At 42.0% G+C, this 24,921-nt stretch overlaps 1 protein-coding gene across 1 annotated transcript in view; it reads left to right on the forward strand.

Annotated features, from left to right (window-relative positions):
- Window positions 1-24,921, forward strand: part of usp54b (ubiquitin specific peptidase 54b) — a 42,377-nt gene that overhangs the window by 3,686 nt on the left and 13,770 nt on the right. Inside the window, exons 2-7 of the mRNA XM_029527581.1 lie at window positions 3,959-4,550; window positions 11,555-11,647; window positions 18,725-18,859; window positions 20,220-20,333; window positions 20,436-20,518; window positions 22,562-22,667. Coding sequence (XP_029383441.1) covers window positions 4,395-4,550; window positions 11,555-11,647; window positions 18,725-18,859; window positions 20,220-20,333; window positions 20,436-20,518; window positions 22,562-22,667 — 687 coding nt within the window. The 5' untranslated portion in view covers window positions 3,959-4,394. The remainder of the gene's footprint in view (window positions 1-3,958; window positions 4,551-11,554; window positions 11,648-18,724; window positions 18,860-20,219; window positions 20,334-20,435; window positions 20,519-22,561; window positions 22,668-24,921) is intronic.

Genomic DNA, 24,921 nt, shown 5'->3' on the forward strand with positions numbered 1-24,921 from the left:
TGAGGTGAGGTCATATTTTAGACACTGTAATGCCAAAAAATATGCACTCACACCTTTCTTTATACTTTTGTGGACTTTTAGCCTGAGTCCCATAGTTTTATTGAGGGGGAATTTAAGGCTCCTAGGTACATTGACTTGCAGCCTTACATTAAACATGAACACCAGTCTTATATTCTTTCCAAAACACGAGGAAATGAAGTGAAATGGTAGGTGGAGGAACAGAAAGAGCATGAAAAACAGCTAGTGGAACTGGAGACCAAGGGAGAAAAACGCAAGAAATTCTTGATCCGTGTGTCGTATGTTGTGTCATTTTTTCCCCCCTTGAATGTTGATCTGATGGAGCAGTCGAATAACAGATGGATGTGGAGGGATGTTTTTGCCAAATGTTTACATTAATCGCAGAGACGTGGATCAGAGAGGTGTCACGTTGCAGCGGGGCAGCGAGCCATCCTTCTGATGTTGTCATCGGATAAACCCCTCTGAAGTTCCCCATTTCCCTTGATGAGCCCAGAAAAAGCTGAGAAATAGAAGAGTGGACGGAGGGGGAGAGCAGAGGTCTGATATTGGAAAGATTTGGAAAGCAACGTCATTGAAAGATACAGGGAGGTGTGGAGAGGATGTTGAGACGTAAAGAAACTATTACTGAGGAGGTTGCAGAAGAAGGAATATAATCAGAAAGCAAAGGACAATAAGCTGATTATTATTAGATGAAGTATCAGTGTCTGCTCTGTCAGTTGGTGTAGCAGCAGTGATGACAGTGGAGTGGAACCATAAAAACAGCTTTCTGCCCCCGGTGCTCCCAGCTGTGCCCTCACTGGCTTTTATTGATCAAGAAGTAATCATCTGCTGTCACACTGACTCACTCATCCGTTTAGATATGAACTGAAAATTATAATTTTAACATCCAAGCCCAAACCTTTGAAGTTTGACTTGACATTAAACCTTAGAATTACCTCCCGGTCATTAACTTTCATGAGTCTGAACCCTAATGTGTTTCCTTAAGTAGTTAAAGACTCAAATAAAACCTTTTAACAGACCACAGCACACATGCATTCTGGATGTGTCTCTTCAAGTGCTCTGTTGAACAGAAGTGACTTTTGGAGCCCCCTGTAAAGTTAACGCCGTTCTGTAGTTAAATGTATTGTGAGTCTTATTTTGTTGCTCTCAAATTGATGAACTAGTATCGTACCGCATCATGCTAGCCCCGTGTCTTTTTTTTTTTCTGACCACTGTATGCATAAAATTAAAATTTCCCATTTATACTTTTTATACAGCACATGTCCCTGTAATTCAATCTGATCTGTTTGGGAATTTATAGCCTTTGATTAATGAGTGGAATATAAAGCTCATTTTGGTGGAGCTGAATAATGCCTGGCTCCAGTGATGAACCTGCCAAATGTCTGTGGAGTTGGAAAGGTTAAAAAGCCACTTTACCAAACTTATGGAAAAGTGTATCTCCTCACTTCTGCAGCGTGTGAACAGATCACAGATAGTTGAGATGAGCTATTCTTTTCCTCAGGACAATGAATGTGAAAGGAATGTTGTTCGTGGTGTTCGTAGCATTGAAAATGGCATTTTGAAAGTCCACAGAGCATGATGTCAGCTGTTTTTACAGGCACGAGCTCTCAAGTAGAAAGTATTTCCAATGAAAACTGAGTGCATTAACAAGGACATGGTCTCTGGAAAGACTTCCGATGAGTTTTCCAAAGATAATTTTTCAATACTGTGAGCACCGCAAATGATTTGGGTGGTCTCCATCCTTATGATCAAAGTCAAGCTGGGACTGATTTCCCCAAGATTAGTTGATGAATCCACTCAAACAATGAACACACACACACACACACACACACACACACACACACACACACACACTCTGGATGTACAGACAGTGTCCTTGCCTCATCACCACATGTGGAAATGTCTTCCATGTGTGGGCTTTCTGGGCTGCGACCACGGGTCCTTGGTCTCCTTATGCCTGCCAATGCAGGGTCGGGGAGTTTTGATTGACTTGTGCCTTGACTCACTCTGGCTTCCAGGAACTCTCTACCATCAATACACATCATCATCACTCGCCAGCCGTGTGTGTCCGCGTTTGTGCTTTTTGTGTGTCTTTGTGTGTCTTCTCAACCAGTGCAGTGCAGTGTGTCTTTCTGCTAAATCACATGGTTCGGCTTTTCCCCCGCGTGCTTGCTGCTTGGCCTATTTCCATGGTAACTAGCCGAAGATGTGGGGACACACGCACACATATTCACACACACACACACAAATGCAGGTCACATAAACAACGCTTGTGTGAGGGCTTTCCAGTGCGATCTCTTGCGATCTCTTGTGTGTGTTCTTGTGTGTGGCTGTAGGGTGCAGTCAGAGAGAGAGGATGTGTGATCACACACTCCACAGGCTCAGCGGGAGACACAAGCATACATGCGCACACACAGACACACTGTATGCTGAAACAGAAGCTCAGGATGCTTTGCTGTGGAGGAAAAATGGCACACAGGGGCATGCCAGCCAAATCCTTTTATAAATCCTCTGGCAATTTGGATGTTTGTTTATGGATGAATGTATCGAACATGGATTTCTGGGTTTTTTCATTTAGATAGACAGACAGACAGATAGATAGATAGATAGACTGTGAAAAGTAGATGAACTGACATTGCAGTTTTGCTATCTAACAGTTGCATAATGTTTCCTTTCATATTTGCTCTGATGCATTTTACTTGCCACATCCCCTCTACCTCCGTCCCACCCCTTCATCACCCCATCTTGCCACCCAATGTGGCCATCGCCATGGCGACAGCCCACGCTGCTTGCTTGCTCACCGCAGCATCCCTGCGCCCGCTGGCCTTTTGCCAAGAGGGCTGCTGTGGCGGCAATGCTACCCGACAACCAGGCAAGGGAGCTTTGCCAAAAATGGGGAAGCTATAGGGGAGGGAAGGAAGGAAGGGAGGGAGGGTGGATGGGGGCACTGCGGATTTGTTGGTTACTGCCCTGTGGTGTTATGCAACTTCATGTACACACACCCACACACACATACTGTCTAGTTATAAACGCACACGGACTGCCTCACTTTTTTTCCTCATCTGACGCACACTCGTCCGGAAACTGTGCACTGTGATGCTGCACCACTATAAGCTCCAGATAAAGTCCCTAAGTACTGATTATAAAATGACATAACAGATTTCTCCAAGCGGCCTCTGTGTCATATCACCGATGCAGCCTGACTGGCATTGTTTATGTGATTGTCATGATTCCTGGCGCAAAAACACTGAAAACGATGCATTTAAAGTTGCTGATATCAGTGTTTCGGAAGGTAAGCAAATGGTATCCTTCAGAAGACCGGCAGGAGGATGCATGAGCTCTGTTTTGGTCTCAAACAACAACTAATAACAATGTCTATCTCTTTAGGTTCTAGATTTTCAACTTTCCCTGCTGACTCTATGGGGTTTGTCTGTAAAAGATTAAAACCTGTAGTGCTGCAAAGTGTGAAACTGACCATTCACAAAAGCACTGGCTAAAGCATTTCAAAAGTCAGTTGCTTTATAAATTTAATAAAATGCAATTCAAAGACTGAAATTATCCCAAACATGCTACACATACATGATAATCAGCTTAATTTTTTTGTTGGCTTGTTACGAATGGAGAAATAAATTCTCGCATCAAATGGCAGAAGGAGAGTTTTTGCCTAACCCTAACTACTAAATCTATCAGGGGAACTAAAAAAAAAAAACGAGATTTTTTTTAGTTCCCCTGATAGCTTTAGTAGTTCATCATCAGTCTTATTCTTTGGGGGTTTTGACATACAGCATAGGTCCCCAGGTCGGCCACTCGACCAGCCACGCTTCATTTTGTTAGTTTTTAATGCCGCCGTTGTGTCTGTTCAGCAGTGACATTGAATTTAAATGTAGTTCTTGCTGTGTTGTTTGAGCAATCCTAACAACTTGATCTTTGTGTTTTACAGGAAGAGTAAAAGAGAGGAGAGTGCTGGGGTCTCCACATGGGAGCAGCAGTGCTGCCTAATCAACATTTATGTGACAGGATCTGCCAAAGGACGACTTGGACACGTTCTCATGTCCTCAAACGCTGACTGGTAAATCCAAGAAGCTAAAAAAAAAAAAAAGAAAAGCCAACTGCTGGCTCCAGCAAGTGGACAGATTTTAAAGTAAAAACGTGGCTGGAGAGGGGGAGGGTTGTATGGGTGCCAGCTCCAAATTCAAGATACACCGCCTCTCTCCGATCCACCGCCGCCACCTCCCTCGTCCCTCGTCCATTTCGTCCTCTGCTTTTATCTCATTCTCACTCTTTCACTCTCATGGGAGTGACATAGAGGCCGTTGCTTGGTCTGCTGCCCCGCCCCATCCCCCCCTCACCGTGGAAACGGGGGCGTCCAGGTAGTGATGTCGTGGAAGAGGAACTACTTTGCATCGGGTGGCGGAGCAGTAGGCGGGGTGCAGGGGCTGGTGACCCCGAGAACCATGACCTCTATTGCACCCAGCAAAGGCCTGAGCAATGAGCCGGGACAGAACAGCTGCTTCCTCAACAGCGCTCTCCAGGTCAGTTGGATAAAGACACACGCAAATTCAGGGCGCTCAGAAAGTATTAGGAGAGTAACATGTTTATCATGGAGATATTTACAACCAGTCGCTTGACCTCAATCCAACAGCTCGTGTCAGCTATTTTTAGTTGGCTGTGTTTGACTGGCACTTTTTATGCCCCCGCCTCAAAAAAAAAAAAAAAAAAGAGTCAGTGCAAACTTTTTCCACATGTACTAAATACTAGACCTCAGATTAAAACAGCAAAAACAAAAACCAACCTAAAACACACAAAGTGAAGGATGCTGCAGGGCACGGAGGATGTTAAATTTTGTGTGTTTGTGACACAGACAGCTACAGTAAACATGAATTATTTAGATTTATTTTGTTGCTGTAATTTGTCCAGTAACATTTATTACCGTTACAAAAATGGACAAATGTGGCCGATTATCCAGTAATGTGTGTGCACACATTCATATTCCAGATGAGCATCAGCTGTTTAATCACAGTCACTCATTTTATTAGCTGCTTAAAGTTAAAGATACTGACTTTTACAGGCAGAAGTGGCTGTAATATATGTAATGTAATGGGTCTGTGAATTATTGGCCAAAATGTAGCTGCACACATTCATGCGCCCATACTTCACCCCCACCCTCTTCACACTGCAGTATTTAAATGCGACAGGGATGAGATTAGCGCCATATTAACAGGCGGTTTGCGTGTTTTAGTGGGTTTTGGCACCGCTGCTCAGTCTGGCTTCAGTGTGGACATCCACTTTGTCTCTGTGTGGAGATGCTTACACTGCGCTGCTTCTGCTGCATCTCCCCCCTCTCTCTCTTCTCTTCTCACACACACACACAAGCTCGTCCCTCCTCCCAAGACATTCAGCTGGCACAATCATACCTCCACGCACACACAAATGCCTCTTGACTACTGGCTTGAAAGAGAGAGAGAGCGAGAGAGAAGAAGAAAGAAGAGAAAGCGTGTACGCTGAGGAGGGAGGGAGGTGATGGGGCAGAAGCTTAGGGAGAGTTGAAGAGAGCAGAGGGGTTGATGAGAAGAAGAAAAGTTGCTGGAGGAGGAGAAGAGAAGAAGGAGGGATGAGGAGTATACAGTATGAAAAAGCTGATGAGAAGACTAAAGAGGATACTGCTGGGAGAAAGAGTGGAATTAAAGAGTCAAATAAGGTAAGAGGAGTGCTTGTGGTGAAAGGAAGATGAAGATGAGGGAGGGAAAAGACGGAAGGAGGGAGCGACAGATGAAGAGACAAAGTGAAGGACATGAAGTTTATTTTCTGTGAGATGGAGAATATGTCCCAACAAAGGCAAAGCAGCTTGGACGGGGAGAGAAGTGGGCCACCTCAAGGACACGCACATATGTACACACACATACAGAGGAGAGGAGGAGGACGGGGGGGTTAACAGGACGAAGGAGGATAAACCCAGAGAGCGCTGAAGTCCCGTGATGCTGTGTATGTCTGCGTGAAGTTTGAGACAAATAATCAGGGGTCAAAGTTCAGTTTAGATCAGATTCAGGTGACATCTTAACATTGTTATCTGTGTTTCGCAAAGATTTTCAGTTTGCAATGATACAAAAGCAAAAAAAGGATCAACTCCTGACCTTCAGGAGGCAGAACTCAGAGTCAGTGTTCTGAAATTTTCCTTAAAGAGACTTTCTGATGAATAATTAACTATCAGAACTGATTGAAAAGATCTGCTTGACAGAAGCAAACACTGTGGGTTTATTATAATGGCACAGTAGTGCATTGCTCCATTGCCCTGGGGTCCCCTTGAGCAAGGCATTGACCCCCCGCCTCCTCCCCTCCCCTGCTGCTGCAGTGGCGCTGCTGGGTGGCGGCAGCATCTTCAGCAACTTCTGTTGTGTTTAATGAGAGTGAAGGAAGATGCTGTGAGGTGAAGTGTGTGTTCTGGACGAGCTCAGCAACTTTTCACAGTGAGAACGCAGGTAGAGATAAAAACCTAAAGGAGGGCGATGATGACACACGTGGGGTCACTCAGAAGGATGCAGTGTGTGTATTTGTGTGTGATGCAGTCTATGCAGGAAAGTGAGCATGATAATAGTGAAGAAGACATTTACGCTCACAGTTTTGACTGTATTCGCATTAAATGTAAAAATCCAGAGTTTCAGAAAGGAATCAAAAGTGTCACAGCTGTGTTTGTGTCGGTGGGAAATGGACATTATGTGTATGACATCCTGCCAGCAAATCCGTCTTGGTTTTGTCTAGAGCATCATTTCACACTATGCTGCAGAATCACTTAAAGAGATCTTTTTGAACCTTTAAGTTCGACTTATTTCAGCAATTATTTAATGGCATTTTCACTATAATCTGTACAGTGGCACAGAAACTACAAATCTAACGGAGAACACTAAAATGTTAATACTTTGTTTTGCTCCATGAGTCATTACAGAGCTGATTCCCATAATTGCTCGGGCAGAGAGGTGAACAATAGGACTAGATAATATTCACTGCACAGTGTTTTATTGTGTCCAGCTTCTGAGTGGCACTGCAGCTGGATCAATACAAAGAAAGCACTGATTGGTGTTTTCTGTCTGAATACCCTGTTTGAGTGCATGTGTTAGAGTATACAGGAGCATTTACTGCAGAGGTAGCTTTACACTTTTGTTTTGCTGTTTGCGTCCCAAATTTTTCCCATGATGGATTTTGCAAGATGCATAATGGCGGCAGCAGGTCAACACAACAGAACAACAGAAAAATGCAGTTGCAATATTTCTGGGGAGATGTGGGGGGTGTTGATGTTTGCACTAATAAGCGAAACTCAACTTCACAGCAGGGAATTTGAAAGCAAGAAGCAGATTGTACTGTACCATTCGGGGGCCTGTGAAAGAATTGGGAGCAGGTATGAAGGTCGGCGTGGAGGTCAGGTTATGATGAGACAGTGTAGATGCTGCAGGGCTGGGAATGAATAGCAGGAATGTCTGCAAAGGCCCCTTTTCCACTGAGAATATTTAAACACCACGGTGGGAAAATTGCAGGTGTGAATAATAAAATCAAAGGCGGCTGAACTCCACTCAGCTGTCTCAGTTTTTAGGGTCCTGGTGGTGTGTGCATGCTGGGTCACTTTCACACTGTCATGGTTTGCTGGGCCCCTTGCAAAGAAGGGAGCCATTGGCCTTGTATTAATGACACATGGGATTTTTGTGCTATGACAGGGAAAAATTTCATGAAGCAGCACGGTGTGATAATGTGGCATGCACAGGGAAGAGACGAATTAGCTTGTGTGTGATAATAGAGGACAGGAAAAGGAGGAACTTCATTCATGGGGGGTAGAAATCTACCAACAGTAGTAATGGGTATGTAGCTTGTTAGATACATCCTTATATAATTTCTGTACTGAGTATGAATGGTGACTAATTTGAATGTGACTGGAGTTAATGGCACTGATCAATTAACACATGCCACCCCAGCGACATTTCCTGTCGTTAATGGCAGCAGCTGTGTCTCTAATTCGCTTCAACTTTGTGTAGTAAAAGTATGGAGCATTTAGACTCTTTAGATTATTCTGTATTCACAAATTTGGGGGTTCTTGAGTGCATCGGTAATTGTTTAGAATTACACGTACCTAAGGGGACTTTAAGTTCTAACTAATGGCTTTATTCATGTGTAATAATTTTCCTTTCTATATGTGTAGTTCAGTACTAACTCGGAAATTTGAATCTGAAAAAAATTTATCTAGTTCTCTCTTCACTTCACAGTAAAGACCAGCAGAGCACTGGGACTAAAATACACTTTACAACTCTTCATTTGTGCTTCTGTTAAACTTTGTTTTCCCATTTATTATTACTTCATCATTGTCACTTGTGGCCACAGTTGCTGTTAATCAGTACTTTTAATCAGGACTTTAAAGTCCCTCCGAGCAACAAGCGTCCCCAATTTGAATTTCCTTTGAGATTCATCCCAGTTGTGAGCTGTGCAGCACCAGAAATCAGTCTACCAGTTCTGAGTTGGTATGAGAAAACCTGAAGAGCTAACCTCTGCTGTGAGCTGCTGTCACGGTTATTCAATTTAAGCTGAAAGGTTCTGTTCCTTAAGATTTCAGGTGTGGTTGATTCGATAAAGCCTGTTGTTACCATGGGAACGACGAGAAAGGTGTAATAGCTCTCATTGGGCAGGTGCTCTGCAGATTATGGTTTTGCACTTACTGGGCTGACAAACACATTGTGTCTCCTGCGGCCGCTTCGCTGTGAGAGGCATCCTGTCTTTCAGCATGTAAACGCTTTTAATCTCTCTTCTGCTTTTAGTATTCGCAGTAACTTTATCCAGCTCTGACCTGCTGCAAAGGGAATGAAGAGTAAACAATGAGGCTGGTATGAATGAGATAGAATAACACTGGCTATGTCCAGGCAGCTAATCTGAATCCAGTACAGGATGTGTGGACTGCACCAAACCCTACTTCATATAGAGACTATCACTCCATTTAAATACCTTCAGTGGCTAAAACCAAATTAAACAGACTATGCACTTTAACAAATAATAGGGTTGGTTATAATGATACATTTTAAAAGTGCTGAGAATATATTTGCTGTTGTTAGTACCAAAAAACATCTCTGTGTCTTTTTACTTTTACTGTTTTCGGAATAAACTGATTGAGTACAGATATAATAGATTTCAGATAAACACTCAGAGAAACTGCAGCATGGCTCAGTGGTTGGCGCTGCCTCACAGCAAGAAGGCTGGTCCGACTTCGAACTGCTTCCACGTCACTGTGGACTTAGAGCTTTGATAAATTCACATTAATTGTGAAATTAGATATGCTTTTCAATAAAAAAAATGTAGACATCATTCTTTTTACAATGTAGGACCATTCACAGATAAAAATGTTGACGCTCCACGATTATTTACATTTTCAGCCAAATATTAGACGACACGCAGCTGGAAAAGGACCACAACTTCAAAACACGAGCTGATGTGGTCAATTTATATTCTGTGTATGTTTCCGTCACTTTTTGACTTTGCTAGTTTTTCATGATATAGTTTTTTTTTTTTTTTTTTTTACTTTCCCTGCAAGAAACTCCTGCAGTATTTCCATTGTTCTCAAGCCAAGTGAGAAAAGGCAAGAGAGAGGAAGAGATTGTACAAATGGCAGAGGAGCACAGAAAGATGAGGGATGTGCCTTAAGGAGTAGGAAAAGAGATAGATAGAGAGATGGGCATGGAGGGAGTGTGCCCTCCTTGTGGCTGCTGCAGTGCTGTGCAGGGAGCCGATTCATCACGACCAAATAAACTACAGAGAGAGGAGGGGAAACAGAGAGGGGGGAAAGATAGAACGCATGCACTGGCGTCAGCATGCAGTCTGTCATCCCCCACCCCTTCTTTCTTCCACCTATCACTCTCTCCTTAACACACACACTGTATTGTATTGCTCAGGCTGCCATATGTATTGGTTTTATGTTTGTGTGTTTGAGAGACTTAGTACTGTACTTACACACTCTTAGTGTGGGTGGTCCTGTGCTGCAGATTTCAGCCGAAGCCTGAGGGACAGCGGTGTGTCAATATTATCTTTCAGCATGCTGGATGAATGTACTAAGAGCTCTTTCCCCTAATTATGAGAGAGAGAGAGAGAGAGAGAGAGAGAGAGAGAGAGAGAGAGAGAGAGAGAGAGAGAGGAGAGAGAGAGAGAGAGAGAGAGAGAGAGAGAGAGAGAGAGAGAGAGAGAGAGAGAGAGAGAGGAGAGAGAGAGAGAGAGAGAGAGAGAGAGAGAGAGAGAGAGAGAGAGAGAGAGAGAGAGAGAGAGAGAGAGACAGGTGGACGTCTTCCTCATGCAGACCACTTCTCTGCTACTTCTGTATTTCGTTGGCTTCATGATGGTTGTTTTCTGTTCGTCTGACCTGCTGAATCTGTCTCTCTCTTTTGTTGCTGAAAATAAGTAGAAAGCACGCTCAGCGGGAGCAGTTGGGGGGGAAAAAAAAAACAAAAAACAATTAGCCGAAAATGGCTGAAAGCCACATAGAGCTGCAGTCTACAGTGGTGATTCTCTGCAACCCTCTCACATTACAGCAAGACATGTGATTCAGTTTTAGTAAGGCTTAATGTCTTCAGCCACAGGAAAACGTGACTGTGAATCTATACATTCAAATCAAATGAAATCATGAACAGCTGATGACAACCCAGACGCTGGGATTATAGCACGTAATTAAATGGAAAGGCAGTTTGTGCTCTGTGATCTCAGGGCTTAGGTGGAGATGCAGTTTTGTTTTGGTTTCGTTAGAAAGGTCCTTTCATGAGAACAAAAGGCGAGCTGTTGATAAAAATAACTAGCATTTACACATTATCCAGATAATTACACGGCATCAGCAACTCCCAAACTTTTTCATCCCGCAGTCCCCCCTCTCCTTCTGTTCATGATAACATTTCATTTCAAATACTTCCATCGCTTGCGCCATCAGTCACCGCTTCAATTTACTGCAGGGACCCAACTGTGAACCGTCACGTCGTCAGTCTTAACTGAGGCATAAAGTGTATGTTAAATGGGGCTTTAAATGTCGCAGCTGTGATGATGATTATTGATTATATCGGCCTAAAATGGAATATAAAACAACAAAAGCACATGCATGTAAATATTTGCACACATTATTAAAAAGTTGCAGTACAAAGTCTGGTGGCCTGTCCTTAAATGGGCCCATCTACATACAGATCATGACCTTGGACTTCCTGCTTTAGCACCATCTTGGTAAACAGAAGCATCATGTGAAACACATAAGTCACAAACTCACAAGATTCCTTTGAAATAATATGTTTTAAGTAAGGGCTACTGTGACCTGGGAAATCCACAGGATGATTACTCATCTAACAAAAACAACAAACTTTAACAAACCTGCTTCGTTGAAAAAGTACAGTCAGACAAAGATTAAAGACGGAGAGAAAAAACAGGCCTTCGTTCCGTTGGGAGCTGGATTTGTGTGTCTGATAGCGGCATATATACCGTTAAAATGATTATTTTTACTTTCACTTTGCCTGTGTGTAAAACTGATTGTTTCGCCCACCAGGTTCTGTGGCACCTCGACATCTTTCGCCGGAGCTTTCGTCAGCTGACCACTCACAAGTGCATGGAGGACTCGTGCATCTTCTGCGCTTTAAAGGTAAAGAAATTCACGTCTTTGCCGCCTCACGGCCCGTGTTGATCGGCCGCCACACTGTTTCTCACTCCTGCGACTCTCTCAGATTATTCATACCTCTAAAAGCACAGTGACCCACTTTTTACTCAGATTTGCTGTCGAGCAAGTTTAAGTGTCTGAAGGTAACAGCATAGTAGTTTTATTTAACCACAAATTTTCCTGTTTATTACCCGTGTTCAATACACAAACATTGGTATAAAGTACATTTTCTGAAGCGGTGTACTTGTAATGCACAATGAGGGACTAGTACTTTGTGTTTCGTTGTGTATTTTTCTAGATTTTTTTTACATCTCCCCCCTCCACATTTTAGAAGGATATTTTCTTTTTACTTTAGTGCATTTATCTGACCACTAGAGTAACATAAAATTGTGTCATAAGCTAATAATTTCTTTCCTTTTCCCTTCTTTTCTCCCATCTATTTATCCTTCCCTCCATTTTAAATGGAATCCATGTGAAAGTCCCTAAAACACAAGATGGCATGTAACAGTAAATTTGAAGGACTGAAGCACAAACAGCAAATTTGACCTCACAGAATGCAAATGAAATAAGACTAATAGACATAAAAAGTAGAAAAGTCCCTGGAATCAGAGATGTAATGGAGGCAGTGCGCATCATTAATTTTAAGCTTTTGGCAAAATAAGGTCTAAATAATGTCTTTGACCCTTCTGAAAAGCTCAGAACAATCCTTGAAGCACAAACAAAGCCTGAGGCCAACACAACTCCGTACTCTTGTTTTGAAATATCCGTTGGTGGGAGAGATCAGTCTGCTAATAAACACAGCAGGGGAGATTCCTGCAGCAGATTATGACACTTCTCTCCAAAACTTTTAATTACTCGTTTCTAAAATGGAGAATCAGAACAGCCTTCCAACACTCAGCTAATAAAAAGTACCTGCTTCAGTCACACACTACACATAATGCAATTAACAAATATAGAATTACAATCCTGTAGTGTAACGGGTATATAATGATCCATGTGTGTCAGTTCATTGCTGTAGCCCATCAGTCCATTACTAATTAACCAGTTAACCTAGACATGTTCAGGTGCCCCTGCTGGGAATCGAACCACATCCACTGTGCTCAAGTCACCACATTCATTCATCCATTCATGGGTAGGGGGGGGGCATTATTAGGGACCCCCTCTGGGAAAAATAAACAAAAAAACTTTTATTTAAAATGTCAGCCAGTTCTGCTATTCCGTGTTTATAATGAATTCCCTTTTTAATGTCTAATTCCGTGATCACAGATTTTATCGGGCCCTATTTACTGAATGCCCGGGAAGACCGAGCTTGACATGAACTTAAGTGTGCAAGGTTTGCAAAATCGGGAGCCCATGTTTAGCCACACTGTTTTATTTAATAAAGAGAGACTTTTATTTATACAACAATTCATTCATGCATGTCTCCATTTGTAGCTCATTAGGATCCTTTTCACACCTTCAGACTGAAGCAGAAATCATTATGAATCAAATCCTTTTAGATCGAATCGTAGCCCCAAAAATCTGAATCTAATCCAATCATAGAGATAGTAAAAGATTCCCACCCCTACGAGAGAGCTAGCAGCACATGTAAAAGCTTTTATAACATTGTTACAGGTTGTTGTGTTCCTGTTGTGTTGATGTTGAAACACAAGAGGAAGGTCTGCAACATCATGAAACCCTCATAATGAAGGCGCCTCATGCAGCCTCCGCTCCGGCCATTTGTTGCATCAGTAATGACAAATAATTGTATGAGTGAAGGGAAGAATTGTGTGTAATGTGTAGTAGTGTGTATGTGTGTGTGCACGCGCGCGTGTGTATATGTATTGCAGTGCCGATATGTGTGTTCTACACGCTGTTGTGTCTCAAGCGCTTCTCTGTAATTAATTGGCTGACTGAAATCGCTGAGCTAGCAGAGCTCATGCTGGGATGCTACACACACACACACACACACACACACACAGGCACACACTCAAACATATTACATTCACGCACATGCACACAAATCTTACTCGCTAACATTACACTGTTACACACACGCACCTCTAGAGTCTCACAAATCTTTCTTACCACGCTGGGATGCCACACACACACTCTCTCACATCTTCAGGCTTTTGGGCGTGTTGTGTGTGAGTCAGCGGGGGGTGTGCGAATCAAAGGTACTTTAAGTGTTCGCATTTTCAGTTTTCATTACCCGTCCTTTCACCGTCTTTGCTTTGTCGGAGAGAAACAGATGTAACATCACTCCAAAAGTCTGTTTGTAGCTGTTGTCCCCAAGGCCGCCAAGATAAAAGTCTTCGTATAACCAGGGGAGACACACACCAAATGAACTCTAATGGTGTGTTAAATTTTTCAAACGCCCATTTCGTAGAAGCAAAGAGATAAAGGATCATTATGGGTGCTCTTATTTATTTATTTATTTATTTATTTATTTATTTTTTAGAGGGATTGTGTGTGAATTCTGGGTTTATCTGCAGCAGATGAAGAGGCTCCACTGTTGTAGTAAACATAAGTTCAGAGGCTGCCTGTGGCTATCCCTCTAGAAATCACTGCAATACTTTATCTTGCTCAACAACAAAACTTTCACACACACCTACATGCAGATACCTGATCACACACAGACACACACACACACACACACACACACACACACACACACACACACACTGCAAAGAAAAGGCTGGGAGAAGATGAGAAAATGGGAGTGAAGGAAGGAGAAAGATGAATGAATGTGGTAGTTGGTGTGGATGGCTCCTGTCTTCACACTTAGGCAGGTGAACACAGACACAGACACACACACACACACACACACACACACACCTCCTTCTTTTACTCACTCAGCCTCATCCCTCCCTGTTCTCCTCTCCTTCTTCCCTCCCTCCCTCTCTCTGTAGGGTATATTCCCCCTCCATTCTCCTTGGCGCATTGCTGCAGTCAGCATAGCCACCATAACACTCACACACACACACACACACACACACACACCCTATTGCTCACACATTGCCTTTTCCTCCTCTCTTCCTCAACCCCCCCAACACTGTCTCTCTCTCTCTCTCTCTCTCTCTCTCTCTCTCTCTCTCTCTCTCTCTCTCGCTTTCACACACACACGCGCACAAACAAACACAAAACACACACTCTCTCCCCGTCGGCACGACTGCATTACCTTTCCCTTTGCCAACCATCAGCCTGCACACACTAACAGACTCCAGTCTATTGTTCTGAAACATTTTCACTCCACACGATCTCAAACCATCTTTGGCTTCGCTGTCTTTACCTGCCTCCAAAAATGTCATATGACTTCTGAGGTGCTGAGAAAACCAAACAGTCCAGGAACTGTTTACTCGTCTGAATTACTCACAGATTTGGTCTGACTCCTAAAGGATTGTGTGAGCTGAGTGCTTGGCTGGAAGATTTGAGCTCTCGTTAGCTTCATGTTATACGTTTGCTAAGTAAAACCTTGTGTCCAAGGTGGAGTTGTGGTTAAGGGAAGCAAAGTTTTTGCTCATGTTTCCGTTTAGTAATCAGTCTGGGAATGTGAGGCCACAGCAGAAACTTGCATGTGCTCAGTATATTTGCTTTGCCAAATAGGTTTGGGAGGAAAGTGTACTCTGCTCACTGGCAGTTATTTTTCATATACAGAAAGTGTGACCTCCCTGTATTGGATAGCAGCCATGGGGTCGAGGTTTGAGTCGATGGACTAAATAGTTGCTGATCTTTTGGAGAGTGCACAATGTCAATCGAATTTCTCACAAGTGACTGCTGATTTTTCCTTTTGTTTATCATTGTATGATGAGTATATTTGGACTGTTGGCTGAACGAAACATTACTTTGGATGACATAATGATGTCTCGTCCGCTGCATTAATTAAACAACGGATCTCAAAAAGAATCTGTTGATTAATCGACGATGATTATTCCAGTTACTCACCGATCAAAAAGTTAAGAAGTAGTTTGATCCTTCTCTGCATTTTAAAGTGTCTTTTGGAAAAAGATACTGAACCTTAATTGACGATGTGTCATTGGTGTGCGTTGAATGTGTGACAGAGCAGTGACTCTTCTTGACACTGAGCCACTGTCTTACAGTAACCACTGAAGCCCACCAGCAGTGACTGAGCTGTGATTTTCCATCAGCGCCGCTGCCTGACTTACTCACAACTTCAGCTCACTCAGTGCAGCATCTGACCTGAAGCAGGATTTTGTGTTTTTTATTATTATTATTTCATACAATTTAAAAACATTTCAGAATCAAGTATTTTTTTTTCTATGTGTATGAAACTAAAACTTAGTGGACACTGTAAATGTTCAGTTTAGGTTCAGAATAAAAACTCACAACATGACAAACATTAGTGTAAATTGTTATTCATGATGCAAAATTTATTATTTGTGAATTTTGCCCTCAGGGATCAATGAAGTCTATAAAGCTGCAGCTACAGATTATGCTCATTAGCTGTTAATCTGCCATTATTTTCTCATTTAATCAGTCAATTTCTTAAAGCCTAAGGTGAAGTCTCCAAATGTCTTGTTTTTTTTTCCCATTTAATGTTCCCAAAACCAGAGATTTAGTGTTTGCCACCACAGATGTTATAATAACATGATAATTTAACAGCTTGAACTGTTTTCTCATTATGAAAATCGATCTGTTTTCTGCTGATCAATTAATATTTTACACACTTTTATAAATACTTCAACCAGGACGATTCACTCCACAAGTGCTTAACATACAAAAAAGTCGTCGAGAACATTGTGAAAATGTGCTTTACGCTGGAAAAAGCGAATACAAGCTGAGATTTGGGAGGTTTAGCTCTGATGATGATGATGTAGCTGTGTGACACACCCATCCTTGGCTTTTGAATATGCTCCACACAAAGGTCAAGTGTGTGGTGGTGACAGGCTGACGAATGCATTGCCTGGACAGGTCGTCACTGTTTTAGGATGAGAACAACAGTGAGGCAAGGCCGGCCGTGGACAGTAAGAAAAAGCAATATTAAAATAAAAACCGAACAATTCTTTCAACCTAAATTGTTTGTAGTTTAATGAATAAACTATGAATTGCTTGACTCACTTTGCAAGTTGAACAACAAGTGGGCTCCTGCGACACGTAGTTGAAGTGCTAGATTAAATGCATGCCCTAACACTGTGCATTACTCAGATGACCTCTGCAGCATGACCTACTTGTCTCCTGTGGAAAACCAGATGTTCCATGTTCATATTTTATACTCTAATACATCTAAGCACATAATTTCCCTCAGTGCTTGTTCCATAATTAGCTTCTACAGAATTACACAGTAGTCAAAAGTAAATGTAAATGTCTCTTTGCCGTTTAGTAAGATACCTGTCATCTATTCCGATTTGTAAGAATGCAAATTTATCATAATATATTTAGTAACTTGGGCTAAAATACCACTTTGTCCCCATTTTAAAAATCCGTATTGACAGAATTACTAATTTTAACGACGCCTGCTGAGTTTGTGTACTTCATTTTACAGCTAAAATGAAGTCAGTGTGGATACAAACAGATGACTCATGTGTGCTGCTGGAGACACTGTGTTAGAATATCTTTCTGTCATTTAATATAGTGCTCATGAGCCCTCAGGACACAGAGCACCTGCTGCTCTTCAGTCCAGCCGTCTAATCAGTGATTGAATTACCGCTGTGACAGAAAACCAGGAGCTCTCCGTCCACAGCACCGACCTGCTGCTCTGACACATCAGACTGACTTGTGCTTATTTCTGTTCTGTGCTGTTATTATTGGTCAAAATATTTATTTATTTATTTATTTCTACTGCTGAGAATTCTTACCAGCAAAAAATTAGGTCATTTTTATCCGTTGGCAATCCACAGAAATGCAGCCTCGCTTTTATCTCTGCCACTGTAGACGTCTTCAGCCCGCTCTTTAGTTCAGCCTCAGTCTGAAGTTTGTCTCGCTGCATTTGTTTGAACTAATTGTTGTTATCAGTTTTCATGTTCAGACTTAAAACCTCTATATTCAAAGGCACTCAATCTGGATTTGCAGATTTTTAAATCCACAAGTAGCCCTGCACATTGGGAAAGTCTTGCTGACATAATTAAAGATAATTGGAGGTGATTAAATGACATGCAGGGATTTTATACAAGGTTGGATTAAAAATGTCATGTCAACATATGAGGCCGGAATCGGGATACAGATTCAACTGGAAAGGTTTTACTACATTACAAATTCAGCTAAATTCAGATCTATCACAGATTTTGTTCTACTGAAGTTAGCATGCTGACCAGTTATTGAAATATCAGTGTATTTTTAGACAACAAGTAAAAAACTAAACAAAACATTTAGTGGAAATGCAAGCTGAATGGAAACATGATAGATCATGGAGATGTTCTCGGCCAAATTTTGCACAAACCTGAACCGAGGTCTGTGAAACACTTAAAAAGGTCTGTTAATTCACACTGTTCAGTCCTACACATAGAACTGAAGGTTGCATATGAGAGTCAAAATGCTGGTCTGGCAGATGTCTGGATGTAAACAGTGTACTGAACCACCTCCTCTTTGGTCTTGGAGCGCTGGCCTCAAAACACACTTAAGTGGCCTAGCTTTCTCTCTGAAGCTGGTTTCTGTTTTACTGCTAGAAAGCTCTGTGAGACCAGTTTTTGTCAGAGAAAAGCGCACTACAAACGCCATTTATTATTGATATGGGCTGATATTGAGGCCAGCTGTTGTGCGGGGGGTTTGTTTTAGTCCGGTCTGGGTTTTGTTGTGCAGCACTTTGGTCCCGACAAGTTGACACCAGTTCCTGCTGGTTCTGTTTTATGGGTCAGTTGACAGAACACGATGCCAATTCACAGCATAAATGCATTTATGGAGTCAGTCAGTCGGCTTCAGTCTAAATAGGGAAAAAAACATACTACAAAAAAAAACCACACGCACAAAATTCATGTGTGCATGGACACACACTAATAATGCATGAGTTTTTTTTCGGAAAAGCAATCGTGGCTCAGTGTATATTTGTAGCAGTGAAATAAAGAATTAATGTATTTCTATATGGATGTTTGTGTGTGTGTGTGTGTGTGTGTGTGTGTGCGTTTGCAGAGTATCTTTGCTCAGTTCCAGTTCAGCAGTGAGCGTGTGCTGCCTTCAGATGCATTGCGGAGCGCCCTGGCCAAGACTTTCCAAGACGAACAACGCTTTCAACTGGGCATCATGGACGACGCTGCCGAGTGCTTTGTGAGTCTGCGACATCGCACGGCCACACACGCACACACCCACACACTCCTAACACACAAAGGAGAAGTGAGGGATTGCCTAAAGGCTTATTGGAGGAACTCCCAGGTTCTTTACTGCAGTCACACAGCAGAGACACAGCAGCCTCTAAGTAATATGTTTTTGTCAAGTGTGTAACATTCAGCTTTTATTCTGACTCTGTGTGGGAGGCCACAGTTTGTGTTAAATGGTAAATTACACAGTTTTATAATGAAAGGGAGCCATTGTTAACATCGAGCATGCATCTTTGAACTGATTCGACCATTTATTCAACCATATGTGACTGTTATGACCAGTGCGACAAACAATCTAAGTCACCCAGCTGATTGACAATGACCTAATTAAAAAATGAAAAGCTTTTTTACTTTATCACATCACGTCATCTTCCTAAACTGCATAAATGGATCAATTTAAACAGCATCCTTCACAAGCCTGGGAGCTTGCAACATTTCATGTTACATTAAATAAGGTATTTGTAAATTGTGCAACTTGCTAACTTGCGTCAGCATTAAAAGCTGTCTTACTTAGTAGTCCAGAAGAAATGTTTAATCTTGTCTTACTGTCAAACTTAGAATCAAAAGTCTACTGCTGGTGATCTTTATTAATTTTTTCCACAAGATAGTTTCTTATTATTTTTCATTTTGAGGGTTGAATTTCTTATAGTATGCTAAAAGAAGTCACAGCTCACTGCTTCACATAATTATTTCTCGGTAACCAATACGTCATGTTAACTTTGCTCTGTTCCGCCGTGTTGTTCATATCAACTTCCTCAGATGCGAAGTTTCTTCACAGTAGCTCTTTAACTATAAGTCCCCTCCCCCCACGGGCGGTATCTCATTTTGGAATAAACCTTATTTATTGAGGAAGAAAATTAAGAAGAGAAAATAACATTAGTCACAGGTTTTACTTCTGAAATGTGTTCACACTCTTCATCTTTTTCTTTCCTTGAGCCTGTTGCTTTCTCTCTTCAACTTTCAGCCTCTTTCTCTCTTCCCTACAGGCCTCCATTGTGTGTGTGTGTGTGTGTGTGTGTGTTTTATGTGCATGCCCGAGAGGCGCTGTCTGATCGATTGGTAGTAAATGTGTTCAGTCAGGGAATCCGTCGGCCTCTTATGAAATATAGATGCTACTCCCACGGTCAGATTAACAAGAGCACCAGCAGAGAGGAACTGCCCAACGCACACGTCAAATACACACATGGGCACGCTCAACACTTGTATGCAATATAAACAAACACAAATGCCAGTTTAACACACAGACTCAACGTCATAGGTGCAGCTGAATACAGTAGAAACACATTAATTGATGTCTGTGTGTTTCTCAGGAGAACCTCCTGATGCGAATCCACTTCCACATCAGCGCAGAGAGCAGGGAGGACATCTGCACAGCCAAGCACTGTATACCACACCAGAAGTTCGCCATGACTCTGTTCGAACAGGTAGGAGACTCCAAAGTCCCCTCTGTTCCGTTTTTTTTTTTAATATACCCCACAAGTATTTATTTTTTTTTGACACACAGCATCCTGTGATTGTGTTTGCAGTGTGTGTGTAACAGCTGTGGAGCCACATCAGACCCCCTGCCCTTCATTCAGATGGTTCATTACATCTCCACTACATCCCTCTGGTAAGGCCACACACATCCACACACCTACACACACACTGCAGTAAATCTGGCAGCAAGCTGAGACTGGGTGGCAGTAAAGGAAGGTACAGTGTGTTCTCTTCTTTCCTGCGAGGGTCCCTGCTGAACACTGGACCACACACACACACACACACACACACATTATCTACATGCCTGTGTATTTTCATGCATATTCAAGAGCAGGTGAGCTGATGTTTATTGTCTCATCCATGTTCAGGTGGCCTGGACGCTCTCTCTCACACACACACAGGAGAATCATGTGTTCATTCAGAGAGCTGTTTCATAAAAATCACACATTCTGTGAGTCAATGAAATCAGGAACAGGGGAAGTAATCAATCAGCTGTTTGATTCAGTAGACCCAGGGGGCGACATAAATCTATAAGTGGAACAGAGAGTCGGGAAGACTGAACAAGCGGGAAGTGGGAGGATATATCACTGTATCTCCCATTTGGAAGTGGAACACGGCGGAGGGAAATAGAGGGATGAATGGGGGGCAAAAGCACAAATAAAGACACTGTGTCAGAGCAGTTATGGGCCACGGCGGCGCCACGGCTCTTTGTTTGTACCTATAAGCACTGCCAAGCTCTTTTTATAGCTGCACGTCGGCAACATCCAGGGCCTGGAGCATCATGTTCTCAGTCAGTAAGTCTGTCTGTCCGCCCTGTTCTTGTGCACACAATGTGTTAGCAACGCCAGAAACCTGGAGTTAAAAAAACAAAAACAAAAAACAAACAGATTTTGGTGGTTAAAGGTCAAAGGTCACAGCAATGGTTTGTAGCCTTATTCTAGCCATGCTTTGATTGCTTGGTTGCTTATTCCTATTCTGACCTTAGAGGTCAAAGGTCAAGGTCACTTTGACTGCCCTAAACATGTCTTTAGCTGTAACTCAAGAAATAACTCTCTTATCATTACAACGCTTATTTTTTATGTGACGCTTTGTAAACCAGGATTTAACCTGAAACGAGTCAGACGAACAACCGCGAAATGATAATGTGAGTTGATTTTAGTGGAGCGTTGTTTACAGTCGGCACAGACAAATATGCTAAAACATGAGTAAGATAATCGGAGGGCAACACACACAGACAAAACAAACGTCTGAATCAAGTCTTAATTCAGACTTAAGTAAACAGAAGAACACGTGTTGTTTCTCTCTTTGCTTTCTTAGCTTTGTACCTGCTGGTGCATCCGAAGAGAAGGGGGGGTGGAATTGAGCGACAGAGATGAGTGAAGAGGTTGAGTTCATTTCAGGCTAATGGAAGGGGTGAGGAGAGGAGGAGAGGACACAAGGGGAGGAGAGATTTGGATGGTTTTTGAAATCATTATTCTTAAAGGAATACTTCCCTGGGAAAAAAAACAAAACAATGCTGATTCATTGCACACATAATCCCATACATGGTACCGAACCGCAGACAAGCTCTCTCAAGTTCATTTGGTATTCACAAATAATAATGACGTATATTTGAGTTTGTCCTTCAGAGGACAGTTGTGCTGAAAAGGGATAAATGCAGTTGCTTTAAGCCCCACAGAAGGAAATTGTCTCAAAAATAGTGATGCTCATTAAGTAAAGCTTTTTTTTTTCATCAAGTTATTCTGGTTGTTTCTCTTTAGCAACGGAAATAATAATAATTTTCTGTCCTATACTGCTGTTATTTCATCTCGAGGTCAAAGATTGACACAAGAAAGGATTTAGAAATTTGCTCAGAATTGCTATTCAGTGTGTATAATCTAGATTTGTCTTTGTTTCCTTCTTTCCCTCCCTCATTTTCTTTTACTTATCAAAGCAGAAAGGAAAATGCCAGTTGGACTGATCCAGTCAGTGTAGATGTGTGCGATGGTTTCCTAAACAATGTTAAGAGCCAGACAACTGTTTTACATGTGGCCTGCTGAGGAAACCTTTTTAATTCTGCAGTGTATTACTTATCGGAGGATTCAGTGTCTACATGTTGTCAATGAATGTGGAATTTAGTTGTTGTTGTTGTTGTTGTGGTGTTCTCATTGTTGTTGTTATGCGTCTGATGCTGCAGTAACCAGGCAGTGAGGATGCTGGAGTGCAGAGAGAAACCCACACCGGACATGTTTGGAGAGCTGCTACGCAACGCCAGCAACATGGGAGACCTACGCAACTGCCCTGTGAGCACATTCGCAGTATACACCCAGAAACGCACAATCGCACAACACCCACATTCCACAGTACATTCAGGAGCTCTACACTTTTTTTTTTTTTTACTTTTGGTGTAATTTAATATTTGTTCATTGTTATTTTCTAAATTGAGGGTGTTCTTTGTTTCTATATATAAAATAACAAATATATAAAACATCAATAATGAAAGAAGACGATTGCTGAAAATCAGATTGTAAAAATGTAATTTGCAGCATAACCACTTTGGTAGTTTCATCATGTCTTGTTTGTTTTTTTCCCCTCTCACTTGGTGGGTTTGGGTTACATAATCATCAGCTCATTTGCATTATCCTTCCATTTTTCTCTTCCCTTTCTGCTGCTGAAAACATTTTCTGATTTGTCCTCATTGACCTCCTGTACAGTAACCCACAGTGATCCTCATCTCCGTGCAGCAGGAAACTAAAGATTGCTAAGGAGAGCAGGATAAATTGTTTCAAAGCATTATCCTTCTAAAGGAATTTGGGTGTTTTGGGATGGGAAAAACAGCGGGCCGCAAATATGTAATATGCAGCACCGAGGAGATTACAGCAAGAGAAAAACAGGAGGATGCAATAGAGATGAGAGCTGTAGGTAGAGAGGGAGTGGGATAGAGGAACGTGGACGATTCCTTTGTTCTGGATGTGTGTGTGTTGTTGGGGCCACATGGGGAAGTGCTGCCGCTGAATAGATCCAGTTTGGCCCCTCTCACCCGGCCCTCTCTGCCAAGGTGTCTGCACAAAGAGCCTCCTCTCTGGGCATAGCAAAGCAGCTGCCCCCCTCCTCTGCACACAGCACCACCACCGCCACTGCAACCACACTGAAGAACGGCATTAGCTTATTCATGGTCCAAACGCTGACGTTGTGTGCGCAGTCCCGTGGGAGTCACACAACCTGCCTGTGTTTATCCTCTATCACTTGCCGCGCTGATCTTTTGTTATTACCGTCTTGGGCTTTGCTCAAACAAAGTGGTGGTATTTGGATGGGAGGGAGACTGCTGGAAGATACAGTAGGTGCCAGATTGAAGATAGGAGGGTGTGAAGATGCTTGTTTGGTGCCAAAGATTTCACAGAAGAAGAGTGTGAAGTATGTGTTTGACATTTAGTCAGTTAAACACTAACTAGACTCAGTAAATGATTAGAATGACTACAAATTAAATATATGCAACACTCTGCTTCTCAACTTTTAAAGAGGCAATATGAAAATGTAAACGCACTCAAATACAACTTAAAATGTTTCCAGTCAGTGTTTTGGCCGAACTAAGTAACATCCCATATATCCAGGTCTTAATCACACTTTAGCAATATAGAAATAGAATCTGGTGGCAGCTGGGATTGACATGAAACTCAGTTTTCCCAGACACTCTCAAGTATTAGCATCTAAATGTACTTAAAGTATAAAGCATATTGGATTATGCTATATTCATGTAAAGTCCTTTAATGCTGTAGCTATTTCAATCAGAGCTAGTTTTACTTACTGCTTTGTAGTTTAATCTGTAACGTTGCATCCTGTTGCATAAACTAAAATAAATTATCTTCCCCCTAAATTTTAATCTGCAAAGGAACTACCTAGTGTGGTGTTCAAAACATTCAGAGGGGTAAAAAGTATAATTTTTTTTCCCCTCTCTGAATAAGAATTGGAGCTTATAAAAGTGGCAGACACAAGTATCTCAAAATTGTACTTAAAGATTAACTTTTTATAACCTGGGGCCTATTTTTCTAATTCTGAGACATGCAAACTGGGAGAAAACGCCCCTTGGCTCATGTTGACACATTTCCCAAGCATGAGCATGCGAGAGCCCTGTATCAGAAATTTGCAAGCAACAATTATTTGTGAAACGAGACACTGCCATCATTTGCATTCTGCATGATAACACTGCTTGTCAGTTTTTGGAAACAAGCCTCTGATTGTTTTGGTTTTTGTAGATTTGGCCTCGATTCTTATCAGCTATCAACTTTGTGCTTACCGCAAAAATTTGTGCTAAAAATTAATCAGACAGGTTTGCCAATTTATTTGTAAGAAAACACAAATAGTTAAATATAAAATGATCAGTCAGACTTTTTTTTTTCCCCCCCACATCCAAATCAAGCGTTTTAGACAATCTGCTTTAACTCTTGGCTTTTTTACAACCTGTTGCATAATCTAACATTGTCTCTTGACTGGTTAATATGCTAAGATTAAAAAAAAAAAAAAAAAGACCCATGTTCCAATAAAACTGAGTCCCTTTAG

The sequence above is a fragment of the Echeneis naucrates genome, chromosome 19 (genome assembly GCF_900963305.1).
Source record: "Echeneis naucrates chromosome 19, fEcheNa1.1, whole genome shotgun sequence".
In the NCBI taxonomy this organism is placed as follows: Eukaryota; Metazoa; Chordata; class Actinopteri; order Carangiformes; family Echeneidae; genus Echeneis; species Echeneis naucrates.